Raw genomic sequence first — 21,321 nt, 5'->3', positions numbered from 1 at the left:
GTGGCCTTCCCCCCGTGCCGAAGGGGGGCACTTCAATCGGCCCTGCCCCGACGACCTCGTAAAACCTCCCATCTGCACCTCATCAAGCTCAGCTGACCAATCAGGGCGCGACTGCTTGTCCCGACGGCCCCCTCGTCCCGCCGAAGCCCGTCCGTGTTCCGTGTCTCGTTTCGTCAGCCGTTCCGACGTTCCCCGCTCCGACGTTCCCCGCGGCCCGAAGTATCCGCTTCCCCCCTCGTGTTCCAGCCTCACAAAAGAGACTCTGCGTTTTTTCGAACTTAAAAAGAACAAGGTGACCTTTCCTCTGCGGTGCGTTGTGCGATGTGTCACCCACGCCATTAGCATGCGGCACGGCGCCGTCGGGCGTCTGCGATGCGCTCGGTTTAAACATGAAGGTCAGGGGAGGAGCCGCCACACAACCAGGCGCTGCTCTGTTTGTTTTTTATCTCGTTATGCGGCCGTGACTCAGGTTCCCCCTGCATCTTCAGCGCTGAAAAATTAATTGACGCAGACAAATACTGTAGCCTTACTGTATGCTGCTGCGAACGACCGTCTGCACTTTGTCTGCACTTTGGGCCCGGTGTCGTTCAGTTGAAAGAAACTCCAAAAACAGACCATTAATAAATAATAAAGCAAATACCACAGCACATTTATGCAGCGTCATTTGCCTCTGGCCTGCAAGTGACCAAGACTGCCTATCTGCTGAGAAACCGATGGGCCTGTGTCTAGCCCAACACCAGGTTGATAAAACAGCCCCAAAACCTTAACCTTCTCCATAATGTCCTGAGGCAGGGGCTTCAGTGGGCAGTCTCCTCTTGTTCCAACTTCTGGTCGACCTCAATTGCAGTCATTAATTGCATGTTGATGTTGGGCAACCTGTAGCCTAGTGGTTAAGGTATGCCTGGAACCCAGAAGGTTGGTGGTTCAAGCCCCGGTGTTGCCACAATAAGATCTGCACAGCTTTTGCGCTCCTGAGCAAGGCCCTTAACCCCATATTGCTGGGTAGATTGTCTCCTGCTTAGTCTAATCAACTGTAAGTCGCTTTGGATAAGAGCATCAGCTAAATAACTGAAATGTAATGTTGTAGGACCCTGTTCCTCATGATCCTCGACCCGCTTGTGTTCCAGGGTCTCTTTCCTGTAAATCGGGATTGAAGCCAGTCTGGCCAATCAGCAGCATAAATTGTCCAGTAATTTCCCTGGGAGGAAAGAAAACCTGGCTGGATTTTCATTACACTTATTTAGCTGACATTAGTTTGTCTAAACGGGACAATCCCCTCTGGAGCAATGCAGGGTTAAGGGCCTTGCTCAAGGGCCCAACAGCCCTAGATTCTCATGGCTACACCGGGGCTTGAACCACCAACATTCTGGGTTGCAGCCTGTAGCCCACTAGGCGACAGGCTGCCCCTTAAGATAAGCTGGATCAGGATTGGAGTGCCGGGTTTGAGCAGGTGTCAGTGACATTCCTCTCCTGCTCCACAGAGATCCGCCTGCAGGTGGAGGAGACCGAGTCCAACGTGACAGTGAAGGAGGCGGAGTCCTTCCGGCTGGGCTGCAGCGTCACCTCCCAGTCCTCCAGGGACTCGCGCTTCTCGGTGTCATGGTACGTGGTGCGTCCGCGGGACGGGGAAGGAGAGGAGGGAGAGGAGGGAGAGGAGGGAGAGGAGGGGGAGGAGGGGGCGCGCGAATGCCTCTTCTCCATCGGGCACGACGCCGTGTTCGGGAACGGCAACTGCAGCCCCGCCGAAGACCCCGGCCCCGACTCCCGCCTGCAGTTCGAGAGGACGACCTCCGACCTCTACACCCTGACCATTCAGAGAGCCAGGCCCAGGGATGCTGGGAACTACTACTGCCACGTGGAGGAGTGGCTCCTGAACCCCCGGAACGCCTGGTACCGACTCGCCACCAACAACTCCGGGGTGACCATCATCAACGTGCTGGAGCAGGGTAGGTCCCGGCACAACTTCATAACGTCTGTTATACTGCATGTAGGGTCATCGTGTGCTAGTGTCATATTGTGTTTCTGCTTAAATTTCAGCTTGATCTCATCTCTCTCCCCCTCTCCCTCTTTCTCGGTCTTTCTTTCTCACTCTTTTACTCTTTCCCGCTCACTGTTTCTACTCTTTCTTTATCTCTCCTCCCTCTCTTTTTCACTTTCTCACTCTTTCTCTCTGTGTCTCTCTCTCTCTCGATAGTTTCCTCTCTGCAGTCCATCGTCTGCTCCAACGACTCCCTGTTCTACTTTGTCTTCTTCTACCCTTTCCCCATCTTCGGGATTCTGCTCATTGCGGTCCTCCTGGTTCGCTACAAGGCCCGCAGTTCCAGCAAGAACCAGGAGGGCAAAAACGGCGCCCCCTTGCTGTGGATCAAAGAGCCGCACATCAACTACTCCCCCACCTGCCTGGAGCCCCCGGCCCTCAGCCTCCACCCCGGCAGTGTGGAGTAACGCCCCACCCCCACCCTTGGTACAAGAGGAAACCACCATGAAGATCTACGGGCTTCTCCAAGGCCCAGGCCTGTCACCACTGTGTCAAAGCTGTCCAAACCGTCCCCACATCTTTCCTGCAGTCTATTCCTGGCCCCCCCTCAGGCTCTTTCACTAATAATCTGAAGGGTCATCTTCAGCAGATTCATCATTTCGGTTTCTTTCGTGTTTCGCTGTGTGATGCCCCCCCACCCCCCACCCCCCTCCTCCAAGGCACCAGATAGTCCTGCACCTCTGCCCCTCATCAGGACACCTCCGTGGGATTATAAAATATACTGTATGTCACTTTGCCAAAATGAAGTATAGGTTCTACTCTCTCTGATTGTACAACTGCCGCCAGGTGTCCATCAAGGTTTCATGTGACTTCAGAGCCTCTTTCTGGATCCTTCCCTTTTCTCTTTAACGTTTCCCCCCTCCCCCTGGAAAGCAAAGCTGTATACTGGAGCACAGATACGAGGGGAGGGATTGCATCAGAAATGGAAGATGAATTTGGATGAAAGTTCTGCGTACGATGATTGAGTTTCTGGGGCGAACCCTGTCCGGTCATTGGTGCCAAAGATTCACGAACACTTTGGCCAAGAAAGCACTACCCTGCCATGGTCCTGGGGACCTGACTTAACATCACAGATACGGCGAATGCAATCAGGCTTTCCGAACAACGGGACTTTGAAAAACAAAGCGGTGTTGTACATGTGTCTACTAGGTCGTTATCTCTGAGTGTGTGTTACTTGAAAGGCTCCAGTTGACCTAAGCGAAATTGTTGCGCTTCTTTTTGACCCCCCCGGGAAGGAGCTGGGGGTGCGCGGTGGTTGGAGGAGCAGGCAAGCCTCCCTACAGTCAGAACGGATTGTCTCCCTTTTCCTGGGCTTCTGGGGCGAGTGTGTCTGAAAAATCTTTCTGACTGAGATTAGGGAGGGCTGGAGACAGTGTTTCATGCTCTGCTTCTGTAAACCTGAGGCGGTGTCACCTGTTAAAATGTTATCCTGTTTACCTGGGTAATAGAACACACCGGCTAAACATCGCCACAGGTGTGTGGTGAGAGGCGATTTCAGGCACGTCTACACCATGGCTGAATGCTGAATCTCTCCGCCTGTGTGAACTCTGATACAGAGAGAGCGTGTGAAAGAGAGAGAGAGAGGGAGAGAGCGCTTTGCTCCCGAGTTTCATAGAGCGAATCCGAATGCCTACAAGATGGATATTTCAGTGCCAAGAACGTATTCTTTTATTTGTCTGCGAATGCTGAAAGCGATTTGAAGAAAGAGAAAAGCCTATTGACTGGGGGCAGGTGTGATGGGCTGCCACGGCTGTTGAAAGGTGAAAAATGTATGCACTTGCAGTCGAGAGCCATCATCTTGTTCTGTCGGTGGGACCCCTCAAAAACTCGCAATTACATAAAAGTGCAAACGAACATACCTTTGAATGAACTAGCAGGAAAAAAAGCAGCAGAACTCACACTATTGTCTTTGTTGACTCAGTTTTCTGTTTTATGACTTCATACTCTCTTAAAGCCACATTTCCTTCAGTTTTAGAGCATTTCAGGTGTCTGCATTTTGATAACAACACAATATTTTCACTGAAGGCTCATGCACAATTTCTATCCAGGCAGAAGGCTCATAAAACATGTCAAAACAAGCCCTTTCTGCCCATAAGCCCGTGGGGCTTCGTATGGCTTGCCATACGAATTGAAATTGACACAATACCCACGCAACAACACAAGTCCCATGTTGCACCAACTTGACATCATCGCTAATTAAGATACAGCCAGCTTTGACAGATTCGTATGAGTAGGAAGTGAAACACATACCCTCGATGACAACTACAGGCATTTCCACGTTATGTTTTGTGTTAATTACAAATGTTAAAACATTTAATTGAATGGATTTTCTTTTATTTATTTTTTTTGTTTATTGGTTATTTAGCTAGTCTCTTTCCACTAAGGTAAATAATGATATGCACTGTCTGGTGACAATAAACAAATGTCATCAATAAGTGCTCACGGACAGACAGCAGTGATGCCACATGTTTTAAAAATAGAGGTGAAAAAATGGAAAGGTTCTGAGGGCCAAATTCAATATTTGACAGATCATATGTGATGGTTCTGATATTTCCCATTATGATGATCTGATTTTCTTTGGATACTTGCTTTCATTGAAAATATTGGGACAGTTCACATTCACTGAGAGCTGTGCCTGCAGTTATTCCAAACACTTAAACTGTTACAGACACATAATTACGCTTTTAAAATCTACACAAGCAAGATAATATGAAGTGCACTGTAAAATATTTATTTGAGCTTTGATAAGTAATGGCCCCTTTTTACCATCTGGAATGGGGGAAAATACCACTGTTTAAGCAATGATTAGGTATCGAGGCACAGCAAAATTAGCAGGACCAATAATCCATACAGGGTTCTCCAAACCTGGTACTGGAGATCCACTGATTCCATTCGTTTTTGATTTTGGCTTTAAATCAGCAATCAGTACAGACATAAGTCACCAGGTGAGGTGAATTGACAGTACAATCAACAGCTGATCAATCAGTTGCTGTGAAACAGCGAAATTCTGTTAACTTGAACTGTCCAGGACTAGGATTGCAGGCCCCTGACATATAACATAACATGGAACAACATCAACTGATTTTATGTCTTTTATTAGCCATTGGTATTTTATTAGCCATTTTTAAAATAAAGTCTCTTTTTGAAAAATCAGAGGATGCACATCCAAAATCTAAAGCTCTACCATAGAAGTGATAAATTGAATCACTGTTTATTCAGTGTTCATATTGAGGCTATATTTTAGACCAACGTTATACATAACATTATTGGTCTTTAATTTCAGAAATGAAACAATACAATCGGCCCATTTTGTTCATTTCATGCTAACCCCTTATTGAGCCTTTATAATCCGTAATAAGTAGAATGGTTAATAACAGTACGTCATTTACAAAAAGCAATATACTGTATGCCGAAAGCGGGCGGCCATTTTGGATGGGTGGATTTGAAATGTTCTTCTGTTTCTTCTGTGGCTCTGAGTCTGTAGGAGCGGCAGCTGTTATTCTGGAAGGGCCTGCAGCTAATCCATTTGTGTGAGTTCATCCAGGGTAGCTGAGCGAGGCATTGAAACCAGAGCCAATCTAGTCATTTTATATCTATGGTTACAAAAAAATAAACCACTGCAGATTTGTTTGCCGTGAAAAAACATATGTGACAAAATGTATCAACTTGATGCTATTTATTGAAATGTACTGTAACAGCTAGTTAGAGATTGTAAATTTTCCTAGATTAACGAATTTCAATGTGGACATCATCATAACGGAACAATGTGAAACTAATGGCGACCGTCGCCGCAGAACGGAACGGCTCCGTGGAATGAGAGAGAAATCGCTTGTGGAGGTCTGAAGAGCTAAAGTGGGATTCTAGTTTTTGTCTGAGACATTGTGGAGCGCACACGGGGAGGACCGTAGGAGGCGCACTCTATGGTACATGTGTTTAAAGTCAGCTTTGCACCTCTTTAGAGAAAGTCAGTCCATGTTCTGCTCTTTCCTCCTCTGTCGACATGTATATTGCATGACAAACGGGAAACCTTTTGATGTTTTGTAGTTTTATGTTTGACTCGAAAAAGGTGTGATGATGATGAGTTGTTTTCTCGACAGCGTTCAACATCGATGCCTCATTCTCCATTTCCTTGACTGTATGGATTACAGATTACAGTGCGTTTCAGATGGTCCCAAATTCAGCTCGTCTGAATGTTAACTGACAATGTATGAAGGAATTTGAGATGCATAACAGTTTTGTCTATTTACTGGATGTCGAATGAAGATTGGTTGTCATCTCAATTGTTATCAGTGATGATAAGGGCAATCCAAATTGCCTAATTAAGCCTAATTAAACCTAATTAGGTGCCTAAATACAGCAATGGAATGGAGGGAATGGCGCTGATGTTCACTGTCAGAATCCCAGTTGGCTCTGCTGTACAGAATTGCTCTGAATTGTGTTTTTGTAGGAATGCACCCAGCCAACTCAATGTTCTTACAGTGTTGCCATAACGTTTTTGAGGACGCTATGTTTGTAGGCTGTGTACTGGCTCGAGAGTTGGTGTAAACATTGTGGTGGTGTGTACTCAGTTCAGCCAGTGCAGTTTTTTTAAATGTTGTATTTTATATTGTTTTTAAACTTCATTTGTACAGAAAGAGTGCACTGAATTAAAAAGGAAGGTCAGCGCTTTTTATGCTTTTCAGGAGTTTTTGCTACTTTTTTTGTTTGGTTGTTTCATTGGACTTGTATCTCAATCACTTGCAACTTCAGAGCAAATGCTCCTCTAGTGTGTGGTAGTAAAGACCTGCTGCTCAATGCATTTATTCATGCACTCGGCTTGCAGTTTCTCATTATCAGCCTGTAATGCTTTTGCTGGAGACACGGACATGGAGCCAGAAGAGATGTTCTTGGTCAGAGCAACCAAGATGCTCAGGACGGAGTGAGGGGAGTGATTTTGGGAGCTGATTTTGGGTGACCCTTATAATTTGTTAAACACTGTGTGTGTGTGTGCGCGCGTGTGTGCGCATGTTCATCTGCATACGTATGTATGCATGTGTGTGAGGGGATTTATGTGTATGTGTCTGTGAGTTTGGGTGTGCGTGTGCGTATGTGTTGTGTTTGGAGACAAATGTGGTGGCATTTCATTGGCTTTGCACCAGACACTTCCCCCTTGTATCTCACACTCCCGCTCAGTCTCTGACATCACAGTGCTCTGATGTCACAGTCCTGTGATGTCACAGTCCTCTGATGTCACAGTCTCTGATGTCGCAGTCATGTGTTGTCACAGTCTCTGATGTCACAGTTCTGTGATGTCACAGTCTCTGATGTCACAGTTCTGTGATGTCACAGTCTCTGATTTCTCGGTCCTGTGATGTCACATTATCCGATGTTGCGGTCCTGTGATGTCACAGTCAATGATGTCACAGTCCTGTGATGTCACAGTCTCTATTGTCGCAGTTCTGTGATGTCAGTTCTGTGTTTTTCTCTGACTTCCAATCCGCATGCTCCCAGGTCTTAATGAGAGTTTCATTCTCGAGTCTGAAGTCTCTACAGATTCAGCAAATAAATGTTTGCTTAGATCTGGGTATGCCGTTTCCTGTTCCTGTTCTGTGGCTTTTTTCTCCCCTCCCTGTTGGCGATCAATCTCCTGTCATAATGGGTATGCAGTCTGAAGTGTGGGTAAGAAATGTGTAGTATTTGGGTAGTTCCATTTTTGTGCCACTGCACTGATCTTTTATTCATTATCTATAGTTTGCAGTTTACAGTATCTGAACTTTTCTTAAGAAATGGGTTTAAGACAAACCCAGCAGATTACGATGATCTGTGCTCCCCGGTCATTTCCATGGAGAGGTGCAATACTGTGGGGTATTGTGCTAAAGCTCGGCTCTCTGGGAGAAACACCAACCGTAAGATCACTGATCTAGCCATTTCTTGAGTGTGGCCTTTGCAAAAGTAACTCCAGTGTCATCCACAAGACAAAACCTTTCAGAAGAAAGCCACTGCAATTCAGTGACAGTGTAGTCAATATTATCATTAGCTCATTTATCAAAAATAATAATAATAATAATAATAATAATAATTGTGCAGGATTTGCTGACAAATTATTCAAATGAGTCTCTCTTAATACACCGTACACTCCCCTCACAACTGTGTAGATTCATGGTGGGTAAAAGGCATGGAATCCATGTTATACAGGCTGCTGTACCTCCCACGGTGGGCTGGATGATATCCAGCCTATTGTGGCATGGACCAGATGTTTCCACAAGTGCAAAAAGCCTGAAGCCCCGAGGTTAACTAAGGAAAACAGCCATGTTTGAAAAAGTACCAGACAAGATGGACTGTAGCTAGGAGCCGCTGGTGCACTGTGTGAGTGGAATTGGGCTAACTCAGCACCCATGTTCCGTAGGCTGGGCTCATAGAACATACACCCCATTACCAAGATTACTGTCTTCTGTCTACATTCCTCACTTTGCTTTTCCAATGTTGAGAATACAATGCCTGGATATTCAGACCATCCAGACAAGCGTCTGTTTAAATCAGCATGACTCTGCACTGCTTTTTGCGTCTTAAGCGAAGTATATGAAATGTATGTTCTCACTCAACCGTCGTAGACCTCTTCTTCTTTCTGATGCCCTTGACCTCCTGCGTTCCCCACTGCAGTGAGGTCTTCTGCTGCATTACATTACGCTACGTTACATCACTTACAGCACAGCATTTCTCAACATCTCTCCTGTCGTGGTACGCTTAAATTCACAGAACCGCCGGGCACACCACTCTCAAAAGCCAGTGACATTCTGACGTTGATGTAGCGTGTCAACAGTAGGCCTAAATGTTCTTTCAGGGTTTTAATTAAGCGATATGCACTTGAATGACATTTATTTTTTGCTTTTGTGAATAGAATTTGTTCATTTACATTACATGTTATTTAGCTGACACTTTTATCCAATGTGATGTACACCCGGGACCAATGTGGGGTTATATGGGCCTTGCTCAAGGGCCCAACTGCTGTGTGGATCTTATTGTGGCTACACCGGGGATGAAACCACCGACCTTGCGTGTCCCAGTCATGAACCTTAACCACGAGGCTGCGGGCTGATTGTGGCGGCGCCTAGGCTGGGAAACAATGAATCAGCAGACTCAGCAGATCCTCTTATCCAGGGTGACTTTAAAAAGCAGAGAACATCAGTGTTAGTCTCTGGAATATAAAAGTGTTCTGTCAACAAGAAGGCAGAGAAGGCTCGTTCATAACATTATCTCACGATAAAGTCACTCCTAACTCCAAAACCAAACCATACCTTCAGTTGATTCATTGTATGAAATATTGTAAACTCGTAACCGAGCAACACTTCAGAAGCCCTCTGTTCTGTCTTTAAAACATCATTATAAAAAGAGTTACTGCATCAATCGTGGCAATATCTCACGGTAGGTCACTCCTTCTTGTGTATTATTGCATACATAGTGTAAATTTAGCTGAACAAACCAACAACCAGCAGTGTAAACAAATGTAAATACATTGTTATGTGGCACTGATCAACGACATTTTTGACAACAGCAGTTACTGCACACGGTCAATACAGTTTTTGTTCTAGAGTTTTTGATATTTTGAAAGTACAACATGTTTCTTTTTTTTCTTTTTTTCCTAAGCTTCAATACCTATTTCGCGTCAAAATATGTTTTCTACACAGAATCAAATAGGGGGAAGCTACAATAATAGCACACCATATTACAGAATAAGGCAAATTATGTTTTCACAATTGCACCAGTGTTGAGTTTTGTAAGATAAGACTGAAGGTGAACTGCTGGCATTTACAGTATTCTTATAATGACTGAACTATGACACAAACAGGACTTATCTGAAGGGACTCAATGCTGACTGTTTTACATTACATTACAAGGCATTTAGCAGACGCTCTTATCCAGAGCGACGTACATCGAAGTGCAGATCAAACACAGGTACAAGTGTGAAGGGGACCTGAGAGGACTGTGCGGTTCCGAGTCCTAGTGTGACCATACAGATACAATCGGAACCCTTGAAGAATACATCAACTTCCAAACTAGCATACCACAGTTGGCAGCTAGAATACCCTGAGTACAACAATACAAAACACAACAATAGCTATATAACAATATGAGTGCCATTTTAGTCTACAAAATTGTACATGTATAGTAGACACAATGTGTGAGGAGTTACACTCGTGTGTGTCAATCATAGACTGGAGATCAATATGGACCACCCGTCAACTTACCATGGGCTTCTGAAAAGCGTTGTGACACTGTGGATGTGAAGATTTGGCTGCTGACATGTACAAATTGGAGCCAGAGACATTGCCGTAGGGAAATGGGGGACCCTTACTGAATACGGTCATGAGTCTGGACACATCCACTGTGTGTGTGTGTGTGTGTGTGTGTGTGTGTGTGTGTGAGTGTGTGAGTGAGTGTCCAAGTGTGTGAGATACAGTGACTGATTTGTCCTCCAAATATGACTATTGTCTAAATAACACAACTTTGTGTTTTTACTGCATGGTTACCATCGACTGGCATTGAAGCTGGTGACTGAAGCGCCTAAACTGGAGCCAACCGTAACTGGCGCTCAGCAAGAGCAGGAAATGAGCTTCAGAAAGGAAGCTGGGTTTTGGCCGCTTGATGTGAATGTGATTTTCCCAGGTCTGGTTTCTCACTGCAGGCCCTGGGTCATGGGAATGGCATGGATAAATAACGGGGTTTATGAAACAATGAAATTTCAAATTAGATTGTCTGTGCGCTTGAGTTTGGATTCCTGTAAAATCCAAAACATGTATGTGAAATCTTTTTTTTTCATGAATATATTTAATATATAAAGCATAAAGGACAGGAATTACAAATGAAAATTGTAATAATAGTAATAATAATAATAAGTACTCACAGAAACAAAATGTCAAAAATAATATGTGAAATCTTGTATGGCAGACTGGCGAAAGTGAAAGGCTGGCGAAAGTGGAAAAATGAAAATAGCTATTTTTTAATGAAAAATGAGAAAGGTTTTTTTATTTGAAAATGACTGACATGTTTTGGCAGTGCGCCTTCATCAGAGTGCAGTGGTGAGGATGGAGGCAAACTGCTGTGGCATGTCAGCCATTTTCAAATAAAACAACTGTAATCCCGTGGAGAGCAGTGTGCCATTTTCAATCATGGACCGTTAATCAGCACCGCTACTTGTGTGCAGACTCTGGCTGGCAGCCAGTCGGTTATTTGGGGCAACATTAGCTGAGGCGTTGAGAGCAGTCGTCTGGCGGGAGGGTTGCCGGTTCGATCCTCCATCCTGGGTGTGGCGCAGTGTCCCTGAGCGAGATGCACTGCTGTAAAGCTCTATGTAAATACAGTCCTTCCCATTGTCTTCCTATGGCTTCCTGCCGTTGTTTCACTCCCAGGCTGGATATTTTTGTGTTCCTCCTTCACCCAAAGCTGGGGGAATGGTGCCATTGGCTTCCTCTCCCAGGCGGGTGGTGTATATTTCTGTTCCTCCTTCACCCATGGCTGGAATGGTGCCCCTGCTTTGGAGCAGCTGGGCGGGATGATAACGCATCTTTCCTGGGTGGTGCTGGAGCTCATCGTGGAGCTAATCAGCACTAATATTGACTCGGTACCAGAATGTGGGGGTCCATCCGTGCCCTGGGGGAGTACACTCGCCCCCAGCTGCCCCGGGTCAGATTATTTTATTGTTATTTTTTTTGTTACAGCCATTTTCAAAACTGCCTCCAGAGAATGGTTGAATCACAGCTGATGAACACCGATGTCTAAACAGAAAGAGATTTAAATTGTTCAGAACCACGTTGAATGCATTTACGGTCTTATTATTTCGGTGTTTAGAGAACCTTAGATATACGTATGTATTTGTCTTTCAATATAAGTGAGTGAGCGAGAGAGTCATTGTGAGAGTGTGTGTGTATGTGTGTGTGTGTGTGTGTGTGCGTGCGTGCGTGCGTGCATGCGTGCGTGCGTGCGTGCGCATGCGCATGGTTGTGTATCTCCATCGAGTGCCACTTTGAGGAGATATGCTGTGACATGGACCAGATGTTGACAGTGAAGCTGTGAGACTCAAACGAACGGGTGTGAGATCATCGAGCCTGAGGAACCGCACATCAGAAAAGAACATTATTACAGTGTGGGAGAGGATATGTTATCACTGAGACAGAGCTATGCTTTCTCTCTGGTGCTTGTTCTCGGTCCAGTCCCAGAGCAGGGATATTGAGGCAGACCGGAATGGCTGGAAGGAACATATAACCTCTCCTTCCCTTGCAGATCTTTAACCCTGAGCATTCTTTTCTGGAATGTCTATTTCTCCTTTTCAAGTCTGTGTTCTAGAACTCCATTCCTTTCAATTAGCAGTCGTGATTGTGATGTCAGCATTAGAATGTTCAGCTAAGAGCATTCTGATCACATATGTGTGATGCGACAGTACATCATTAAAATGGTTTAATAATACCAGTAGGGCCGAGACAGGTTTGAAGACAGTGTGCATCTTGAGTCTTTAAAACTCTGGATACTTAAGTAGCGCATGACATATTCCTAGAACTAAGTGGGGAAACTGTTGCCATGACTATAATGTATTTGCAAATTATGGCCTTTGGGGATAAAACAGAGGAGCTCAGAAGTGCTCAGCGAAGGCATTGTGATGAATTGTAGGAGGTGCACTTCGCAGGGAGGAGAACTTTGGGAGGGTCCATTTTTCACAGATTGTGACAGCCCAATCTTGATTGTACCATAATTAATTTAATTTAGCATGACTGTGGCTCTGTGTTCCCCCAGTCCTTAATGGCTGAGAGAGGCAGCGGAACAGCATGTTCAATTATTAACGACAGGGCTCTTTAGTTAAACGAGTTCTCTCGCATTTATTATTCAACTCTTTTAGAGGGAAAGCGTTTGGAAACGTGTCCGATCTGATGAGCCCCTCGCTGAACGCCGGACGGGAAGTCGGTGATGGGTTTTTGGGACGGGGGGGGGGGGGGGGGGGTTCGGATTTGGGACTCTGATAGAAAATCCAATTACATTCTCTTACATTTGAGTCTGTTGAGCGGGTCTCAGGCCTCCTCCTTGGGGGACACGTAAACGCTGTTGATAACTGCTCTTTGTTTGTCATGCAACAAAGGTTTTCATTATCTCGAAAAATGTCACAACTTCTAATCTCTCTGCTGCCCTCTATGGAGAGATTATAGATAATTCAACAGTGTCCTTTGTTTTATGTGCGTTACTGAATCTCATTAAAGTCGCTACATTGGATTTACATAATAAAAAGGCCCTATGTGGTTATGCTTTTCCCTCAAGCAATTATGCCACAGGTAAAGACGATACGTTTCTGTTTACGTCTGTGTCTGTTTCACTTCAGTGCTATAGTGTGTGTGTGCGTGCATGCTTGCGTGCGGTGCGAGTGGATGTTTATGATTTGGGTATGCTTTGGGTATGTTCTGGAATGTGTGTTCTTGAGATTGCTGTTTCGTAGAGATGCTTTATGAAACTGTGTGTCCTGTGTGTGCAAATGGGTTTTATGTGTTCTGGGTGTGCTAATGGCTTTCAGTCTGTCTGCATGTCAATCTCATTTCTTGGTTTGTTGATGTGTGTGAATTATTTGTGTATGTGTGTGTGTGTGTCCGTTTGTCTGTGTGGATGTGTGCTCCTTCCAAACAGAATGAAAATGTCTATGGTTGTGTGCAGAACGACGGCTGCTTGTTTGAGGAGGAGGATAAGAGAAGTTGTCGGGGGGATACATTGTCCAAAAAGACCACCCTTAGTGATAACAGGGCTGTGATTGGCCACTGCAGTCCAGGAGAAAGGGGGATGTGCATTATTCATCCTGACAGTCAGTCAGTGGACGGGGAAACATTAGTTTAGAAGGAATAATGATGAAAAAATAAATAGATACTCTGTCATGACGATTGATCGACTGACATGATTCATTGATGCACTGCTATCATAATAGCTTAACAGCTGGCTATGCTTTTCCCCTGAGCTGGTTACAAATTATTGTCGGTTTTGGTTAGCTTGGGTATCAAATCTTAAGAGAGTAGAAGCAACTTTAACAATACATTTTTTACTTTTATAATCAAAACGGCTGTCAGATATCCAATCCAACTGAAGCTCTAGCTCTCAATAGTATGTACTTGCTATGGATTTACAGTACAGTGGTGATGAGCCTTACTAAGTGGAGTCCGCCTGGCCTCACCTGTGTCGGATGGACTTGCTTCTGTACACTTTGATGGATGGCAACGGGACCGACAGATACAAAGCATATTGTCACATCAGTATTATTAACACAAACACATTCAGAAACACACACACACACACACACACACACACACGCACACGGTTATCTCATCGAAGACTGACACCGAAAGACACAGAAAGCCGGCTCTCTTTGTTTTCTGCTTCAGAGCGCTGGTGAAGAATAAAAGCAAAGCTTTGATACCGCGTGTGATCCTACAAATCAGTGGCAAGTACAGTGACACAGGAAACAAAGCACTACTCACGACACACACACACACACACACACACACAGTTACAGTGACATAGGAAACAAAGGCCTGCTAGCCTGGGCCTGCACAACAGATGCTAAACACACACACACACACACACACACACACACACACACACAGACACCGTTCCTTGCCATAATCCCATATTATTCCAACACAGTGCTGCATTGTATTATTCCTGTTAGTGGAATTGGGAACTAATATTTTTCATTAGTCGCCAGACTAATCGTTTAAGGTGGTTATGCACACATTTGTATGGAGTATAGACACGCAATATGTGAGGTGTTTCCGTGTTCAATATTAGGTCACTTCCTCAGGTGGAGTCAAAAATGTTCACTGTTGAAATATTCTATTGCACTGGTCCCCTGAAATAGGAATTCATGAAATGTTTTAAAAAAGTGCTATTTTCCCCCCCAATATAATATAAATATTGTAAATATCCTCAAATTAAAGCTGAAGGTTTGCATTTTAACCTTGTTCAATTTAAAATCTAGTGTGCAAGAGTACAAAGCCAAATATTAGTCACTGTCCAAATACTTACAGACTGCACTGTCACTCCCTTAGATCGTGATAGTTTTTGGGTGTTTTAGGTTGTACCCTATGTAGTGACACCCGTTTAATGCACTCAACATGCATGGAAGGTTTTTGGGGACCTCTCACTAGAAACTAGTGATAGTTTTCAGGGTTTTTGGGGTGTTTGTGGGTGTTTTAGGCTGTACCCTATGTTAATTAACATTACATTAATGGCATTTGGCAGACGCGCTTGTCCAGAGCGACGTACAGTTGATTAGACTAAGCAGGAGACAATCCTCCCCTGGAGCAATGCAGGGTTAAGGGCCTTGCTCAAGGGCCCAACGGCTGTGTGGATCTTACTGTGGCTACACCAGGGATTGAACCACCGACCTTGCGGGTCCCAGTCATGTACCTCAACCACTACACTACAGGTCACCCCTTATGTAGTGATACCTCTTTAATGCTCCCTACGTGCATGTACGGTTTTGGGGGACCTCTCAGTGGAGTCTTCGGGGGGTGTTCAGCGATTTCGTTAGCATTGCGTCAACGCTGCATCATCGCTGCATCATCGCTGCTCTGGGAGGTCAGGCTGAGCTGCTCAGCGATCTGTTCCCGACCGAGCGACGGGTGAACTCCAGACGAAGCTGCGGCGGCGGCTAACGATCGCCACGCGACGCGGGAGTCGACGAGCTGAGAAAGGAGGATGAAACGCCGCGTGGAGAGCCCGTCAAAACGAGACGGGCTGAGAAAGCGTTAGCGTCAGAACGGGAGGGCATCTCAGGACGCCACCGCACAAAGAGCCGAGACTCATCTGGAGGCAGAGCCGACTCCGTGACGATCGAGTGAATAAAAACTCACTTTCGCTTTCTCTCCCAATCGGACGAAAAACTTTATCTGTCCTACAGTCTGTTTATTGGGCAAAAAGAAAACACATTTTCCGAAGTGAATCGATACAGTACAAGCCCCCGTAGCCTACGGGTGGCTGTAATTGGATTTCTGGTGCTTAGCTGGGTGACCTTCAGAGATACTGAGAGCTGCTCACACTTTAGCGACACAAGTTGCGCTTTATTGTTCAAGTTCATGCTGTTATGTTCCGCAGTGTAGTACTCAATGGGCTTTTGGCTAATTAAAGGTGATTTACGACGCCCTGTCTCTCTGTACAGCTGTTAATATGAGCGCTTTTCAGGCTGCAGGCCGTGAATCGGCCCCAGTTTGAAAGGTCAGGCAGTTGGTCCTGAGGTCGCTGGTGTAGTTTCATTTAATCTTCTAAACTTATAGCCAGAGGTGTAAGCTAGGAATTCTTGGGCCCCCTTTTTTAAATCCTACTGGAATTTATGGAGGCCCTCTCCAGCTGTGGAACCCCCAAAGCTGTGGGACCCCAGAATCATCATCACCTTTCCCCCCCACTGGCAACATGTAAGAACGATTCAAATTATTGCAGTAAAATGCAATATTTTGGACACACTTGATTTTGTAGTTATAATGCAGACTCACTACTTCATGGACAGTACTCATTAAGTAGAACTTCATGTATAACTCAGTAGTAGCTGCTGTAATGTTTTGCAAGATGTGTAAAGCTCTCCTTCCTCAGGAGCCCATGAAGGACAGGAGGTCTGATAAACAAACATGCTCCATACTCAATATGCCTTCTTGTGAAGAGTTGTGTAATAACGTCTCCCCGCACCAATTTCTTTACTGCATGTTTCCATTTGCTCCCCCTGCCTCCCTGTTCACTGATGTGAACTTTCACAGTTCAGCATTGAACTAAAAACACCAACACTCAAAGGCACATTTATAATGGATGGGCTTCTCTGAACATCTGAAAACATCCTCTTTGTGGACGCCCTGCCTCAGAGAGAGATAGAAGCAGAGAGAGATGGAGAGAGGAAAGGAGAGATATGGAGAGAGATGGAGGGAGATGAGAAAGGGGAAAGGAGAGAGAGGGAAAGGGAGAGAGAGAAAACATTAATCTGAAGAGTGCGTCTGTGCTCTGTGGTAGCTTGAAGCTGGCTGGTTTTTTACCTGGAATCAGGAACATAAAAAAAAACCTTTATCTGAGCAAACTGCCTTCAAGTAGCACTTGTTTAACTGCCTGTATATTTAAAGGAATAGTTCTCTACTTTAGCACTCCTTTTTCCCCCTAAAAATACTCTCAGTAACAACGTGCGGTGACATGTCTGAACACAATGGAAATTATTTACTGGGATTTTATAAAGTCACATTCAGTTTCATTCAAAAAAAGGAACAGGTCAAATAATGTTTCGCTTTTAAGCTAAAGAAAGTTTCTTGAGTGGTAAATGAGGATGCTTTTCTGTTTGGGTTAGCTGGTGTCGCCATTTTGTGTCTGGTATTATTAATTGTACAAATCATATTAATTGTACATGCAATCATTCTTTTGAAGATTATTGTTATTTCAAGAAATCACATGACAATTCTTAATTGAGTCATGTAGCAGATGTTTTTTAGCTAAAGTGATGAAGTTTTGCTGCGGGTTACTGCGGCTTCCACTCATTCTGCTGTGGTTGTTTAGTGTGAGAGGAGGCTCATATATCTGCAGTGGACTTCGCGTCCATGGGGAAAACAGACAGGGGGCAGGCCAGGTCACGTGTAAGATAAGAAGAGGGCTGGAATGCTTTGATAGAGGTTTCTGCGTGGTAAATGGGTACATAAATTAATCTTGTATGTATTTATTCCGTCTGTTGGCCCGAGATTGACCCAAGCCTCTGACCGTTCGGTACTTTAAGCGAATGCCTTAAGAGCTAGAGATAGGTGCAGTGGAATCGCTGAGACGTAATCGCGGTTCTGGGTTTGAATCCTGGCTGACCGGATCCTCTTGTACACTTCCTCCTCGTGTTTGGGTGGATTTTCTCTGATCTGGTTCCCTTTCAAATTGAAAGACATGCGTGTCAGGTTAGGTTTGCTCCTGCCGTTGTCCTTGACCCAGGCACTGGGCTCAGAGCTGGAGTTGGTCCCCGGGCGCAGCACTGTGGCTGCCCACTGCAGCAGTAACAAGGATGGTTCAAATATGTATGACAAATTACCCCATGTGATCCAATAAATGTATATATTTTATTAATATTTCTTTAAAGGTGAAATTGAAGCTGAGATTGTTACAATACGCAACTGATTTTACATCAGCATTAACAAAGACATCCTTAAACCTTTTATAAAAACATGCTAGTTATGTGACATGCATGTGCATTTGTTTTTTCAAACCTAATAACCTCAAATTAAATCTGGATTGAAGCAGCTGGAAAATGTGCTACCGTATAGCCAATGCTAGGATGCAAACCATGGTGTCAGTCATTGAATGACAAAATTCTGTCGCTGGCTGCAGTGTAGCTTTCTACAGCTCAGAAAAGTCATTTCATTGTGATAATGGTGCCAGATTCATCTGGGGAATTTATTTTTGTTCAATTGAATTTGAACTCCTTGAGACAATGACTGCTTCTGAATGAATCTAGGCCACCATTTCCTGAGTATAATGAATGCAAGAGCTCATGTATAAAGAATACAAATATGCTTTATAAGGACTTCTTGCCAAAGAACTGTTCAAATATACACATGAATTTGATTAATACATTCAACTATAAAAATACACGAATAAACAACAGTAATTTCAGTAACAACAATAGTCGTTTATAAAACGTCCTCTTCAAGAGCACTCTACACAGTGAATTGACCTAATAAAACATAAGCTTAGAACTACCGTGTAGTAAAGTAGAATAAAGGTACAGTAGGTTGTCATGGAAACTGCAAGCGTATTTACAGTATATTGGAGAGTCTAGTCTAAGGGAAGAAGCAAATACAGAGCATATAGTAACTGATCAGCTCTCCAGCCATGCTACTTATTGCTAACATATTTGTTTATTATTAATATTACTAAAACGGTGAAGTGCGGTGAGGTCTGTGAGGTGTTGTGTATTAAAACGGGCAGTTCCAGTGTTTCCAGAGGGGAGACAAGGGCTCTCAATGTCGGTTTGTGGCATTTCCTTGCCCAAATCCTTGATAAAATGTACTGATGATAAGGGCTAGCAACCAGCTACTCAGGTCCTCTGTTCATAATGTCTCAGAGAGATATCATGTTGTTGTTAGTATAAACTGTCAGAGATTTGTTTTGGGAATGAACACTCCACAGATCTACCATTGTGCTGTTATATTTTATTCATCCAAAATCAGAATACAAAGTAGTATGCAATCAAAACCAAAATACTAGATAAGATAACGCATGCAGTATTACTTTAAATAAATTGTAGAACTTGTTTTCTCTGATAAATTCCCCATTATCTGTACATTACCATTTCAGCTTATCTATGACTGTGAGCTATTGACTCTGGGCCAGCAAGAGCAGAGCCTCCCTCTATATATTCACAATCCCCCCAGAGTCTTTATTCTCACCACTGAGTGTTTTATCTTCCAAATGGGAAACTTTTTACCCCACTTGTCTGATTTTTGAGGGTTCATGCTCGGTCCTGGTTCTGTGACCGTGTCTGTAAAAAGCACAATGCGGATAAAACTGAACTGAACTCGCTGTCCTGCTGACTTTAAGTGTTCAGCATTTTGGTCATTCTGATAAAACTAATTTGCTGAGCAGGCACATTAAATTGCTTTCATTTTACATACTGTCTGTCCGAATCCATCGGCAAATGGAGATGGAGAAGGTAAATTACTTTGCTGAAAGTTACAATAGCAATATCTGTCCTTTTTTTTTTTTTAACAGAAATATACACGCCTGATACCTAAGGATCTAGTCCATTCTCTTGATTGTTTAAGAACAAGCTGCAAAAATCAATAATGCACCACCCTCTCCCAAGGACCCATATCAGGCCTAAGTCAAAGCTGAACAATTGATTTCAGAAACACGGTCAAGGCTGACGATAGCTCCTAATGAAACTACAGTTCCCATGATGCACACCGTGCAAATTGAGTTGGATAACCTTGGGACTGCTTTATCTGGTGGTATCCAAAGGGATTCAAATCCCAATCTGATTCACAGTCAGTCCCTGAGGATATTGCAGGACAGAAGAATAAAAAGAGCTGTTTTTATTTTGAGTAATTTGCTGAACGTTGCTCTTCACTTTCAATGCTGACGTTGGGGTAGCCTGTCCTTGTATGTGTGTTCTACACCATGGTTAGAAAAATGAATTATTGTATTATTGGTCCCAATAATACACGATTAGTTGTGCCTGCAGTCTCCACAGTCGCCGACGAGAGGCTAAATGCTGGGAGGCTTTGATTCCACCTCCCGTAGTGAAGTTCATTCGACCGAGAAGCACTGAGTGTTGCTGCTGGACCACTGCTGTCAGACGAGCCAACGACCAAGCAGCACCTCTCCGATATTCCCTTTGGTGTGAGAAAACAACAGTCCTCAGGCTGTAATTACCCCGGTAACTGCAGGCTGGGAAGCAGAGGGGCAGAGGTGCAATGCAGGCAGGGCGTCGGAAATAAAACGCCACCTGTTCTTCTCTCAGATTCCTGTTTCTGGTGAAACGCGGTATGCTTCGTCTCCACGGTCCAGTCGCTGGAAAACATTTTAAATCATCGAGTTGTGATCGCGAAGCAAAATAACTGCCGCCCTCTTTGGTCAAGTTTTCAGTTGCAAATGAGACGTGTAAAGTTCATTTTTGCTGAAACGGAAAGCCAATTAAACACATCTTGTGATCACCAACCGGCTAATCACGATGGCTCTTTTTGCAGAAATATTTTTCCTCACTGTGTGTGCTTGTTTTTGTCATAGATTATGCTTTTTACATGTGAAACAGTGAGATTAGGGTCTAGACCAGAGATCCTCAAATCTGGCCCTCAAATCCAAATCCAGTTTTCTTTTCTCCCAGGTAATTAACTGAATTATTAGAGGCAGACGGGCTTTACACCTGACTCCCAGGTAAAGGGAGAGTGGGGAAAACCAGCGGTTGTCATGCCTCAAGGATCGTGACTTGAGAAACATGTCAGACTTCATAAAAAAGGGAAACAGCAGTTGACCAAAAATGTCCTCAGTCTCACTGGACATGAATGGAGAATTCATGGGCACAAGACCTTCACATACCTTATGTGAAGAGTTCTGTATGGATCTATTTGGCATTCTGGCTACAGCATTTTAACTATTTGTCAGTACATGGAGTGCATTTACTCTAGAGGATCAGGCACAGAGAAGCAATGTGAACACCCTGGAGAGTACCTGTGTGATTCCAGCGTGTGTTGTTTGTGCTTGAACACCAGAGTAGGTTTTTTGGAGTGTTTTTGCTCAAATCTAAGTCTTTGTTTATGGAATTTCCCAACTGGTGT

At 44.3% G+C, this 21,321-nt stretch overlaps 1 protein-coding gene across 2 annotated transcripts in view; it reads left to right on the top strand.

The window, feature by feature from the left end:
• Positions 1-6,715, top strand: part of igsf3 (immunoglobulin superfamily, member 3) — a 136,126-nt gene extending 129,411 nt beyond the window's left edge. For both annotated transcript variants that reach the window (XM_061227003.1, XM_061227002.1), the window contains exons 9-10: positions 1,482-1,946; positions 2,195-6,715. In XM_061227003.1, coding sequence (XP_061082987.1) covers positions 1,482-1,946; positions 2,195-2,445 — 716 coding nt within the window. In that variant the 3' untranslated portion in view covers positions 2,446-6,715. The remainder of the gene's footprint in view (positions 1-1,481; positions 1,947-2,194) is intronic.
• The last annotated feature ends 14,606 nt before the right edge of the window (positions 6,716-21,321 follow it).

Source organism: Conger conger, chromosome 17, assembly GCF_963514075.1.
Source record: "Conger conger chromosome 17, fConCon1.1, whole genome shotgun sequence".
Classification (NCBI taxonomy): domain Eukaryota; kingdom Metazoa; phylum Chordata; class Actinopteri; order Anguilliformes; family Congridae; genus Conger; species Conger conger.
Note: the sequence above shows the minus strand (reverse complement) of the source record. Positions and strands in the feature narration are given on the sequence as shown.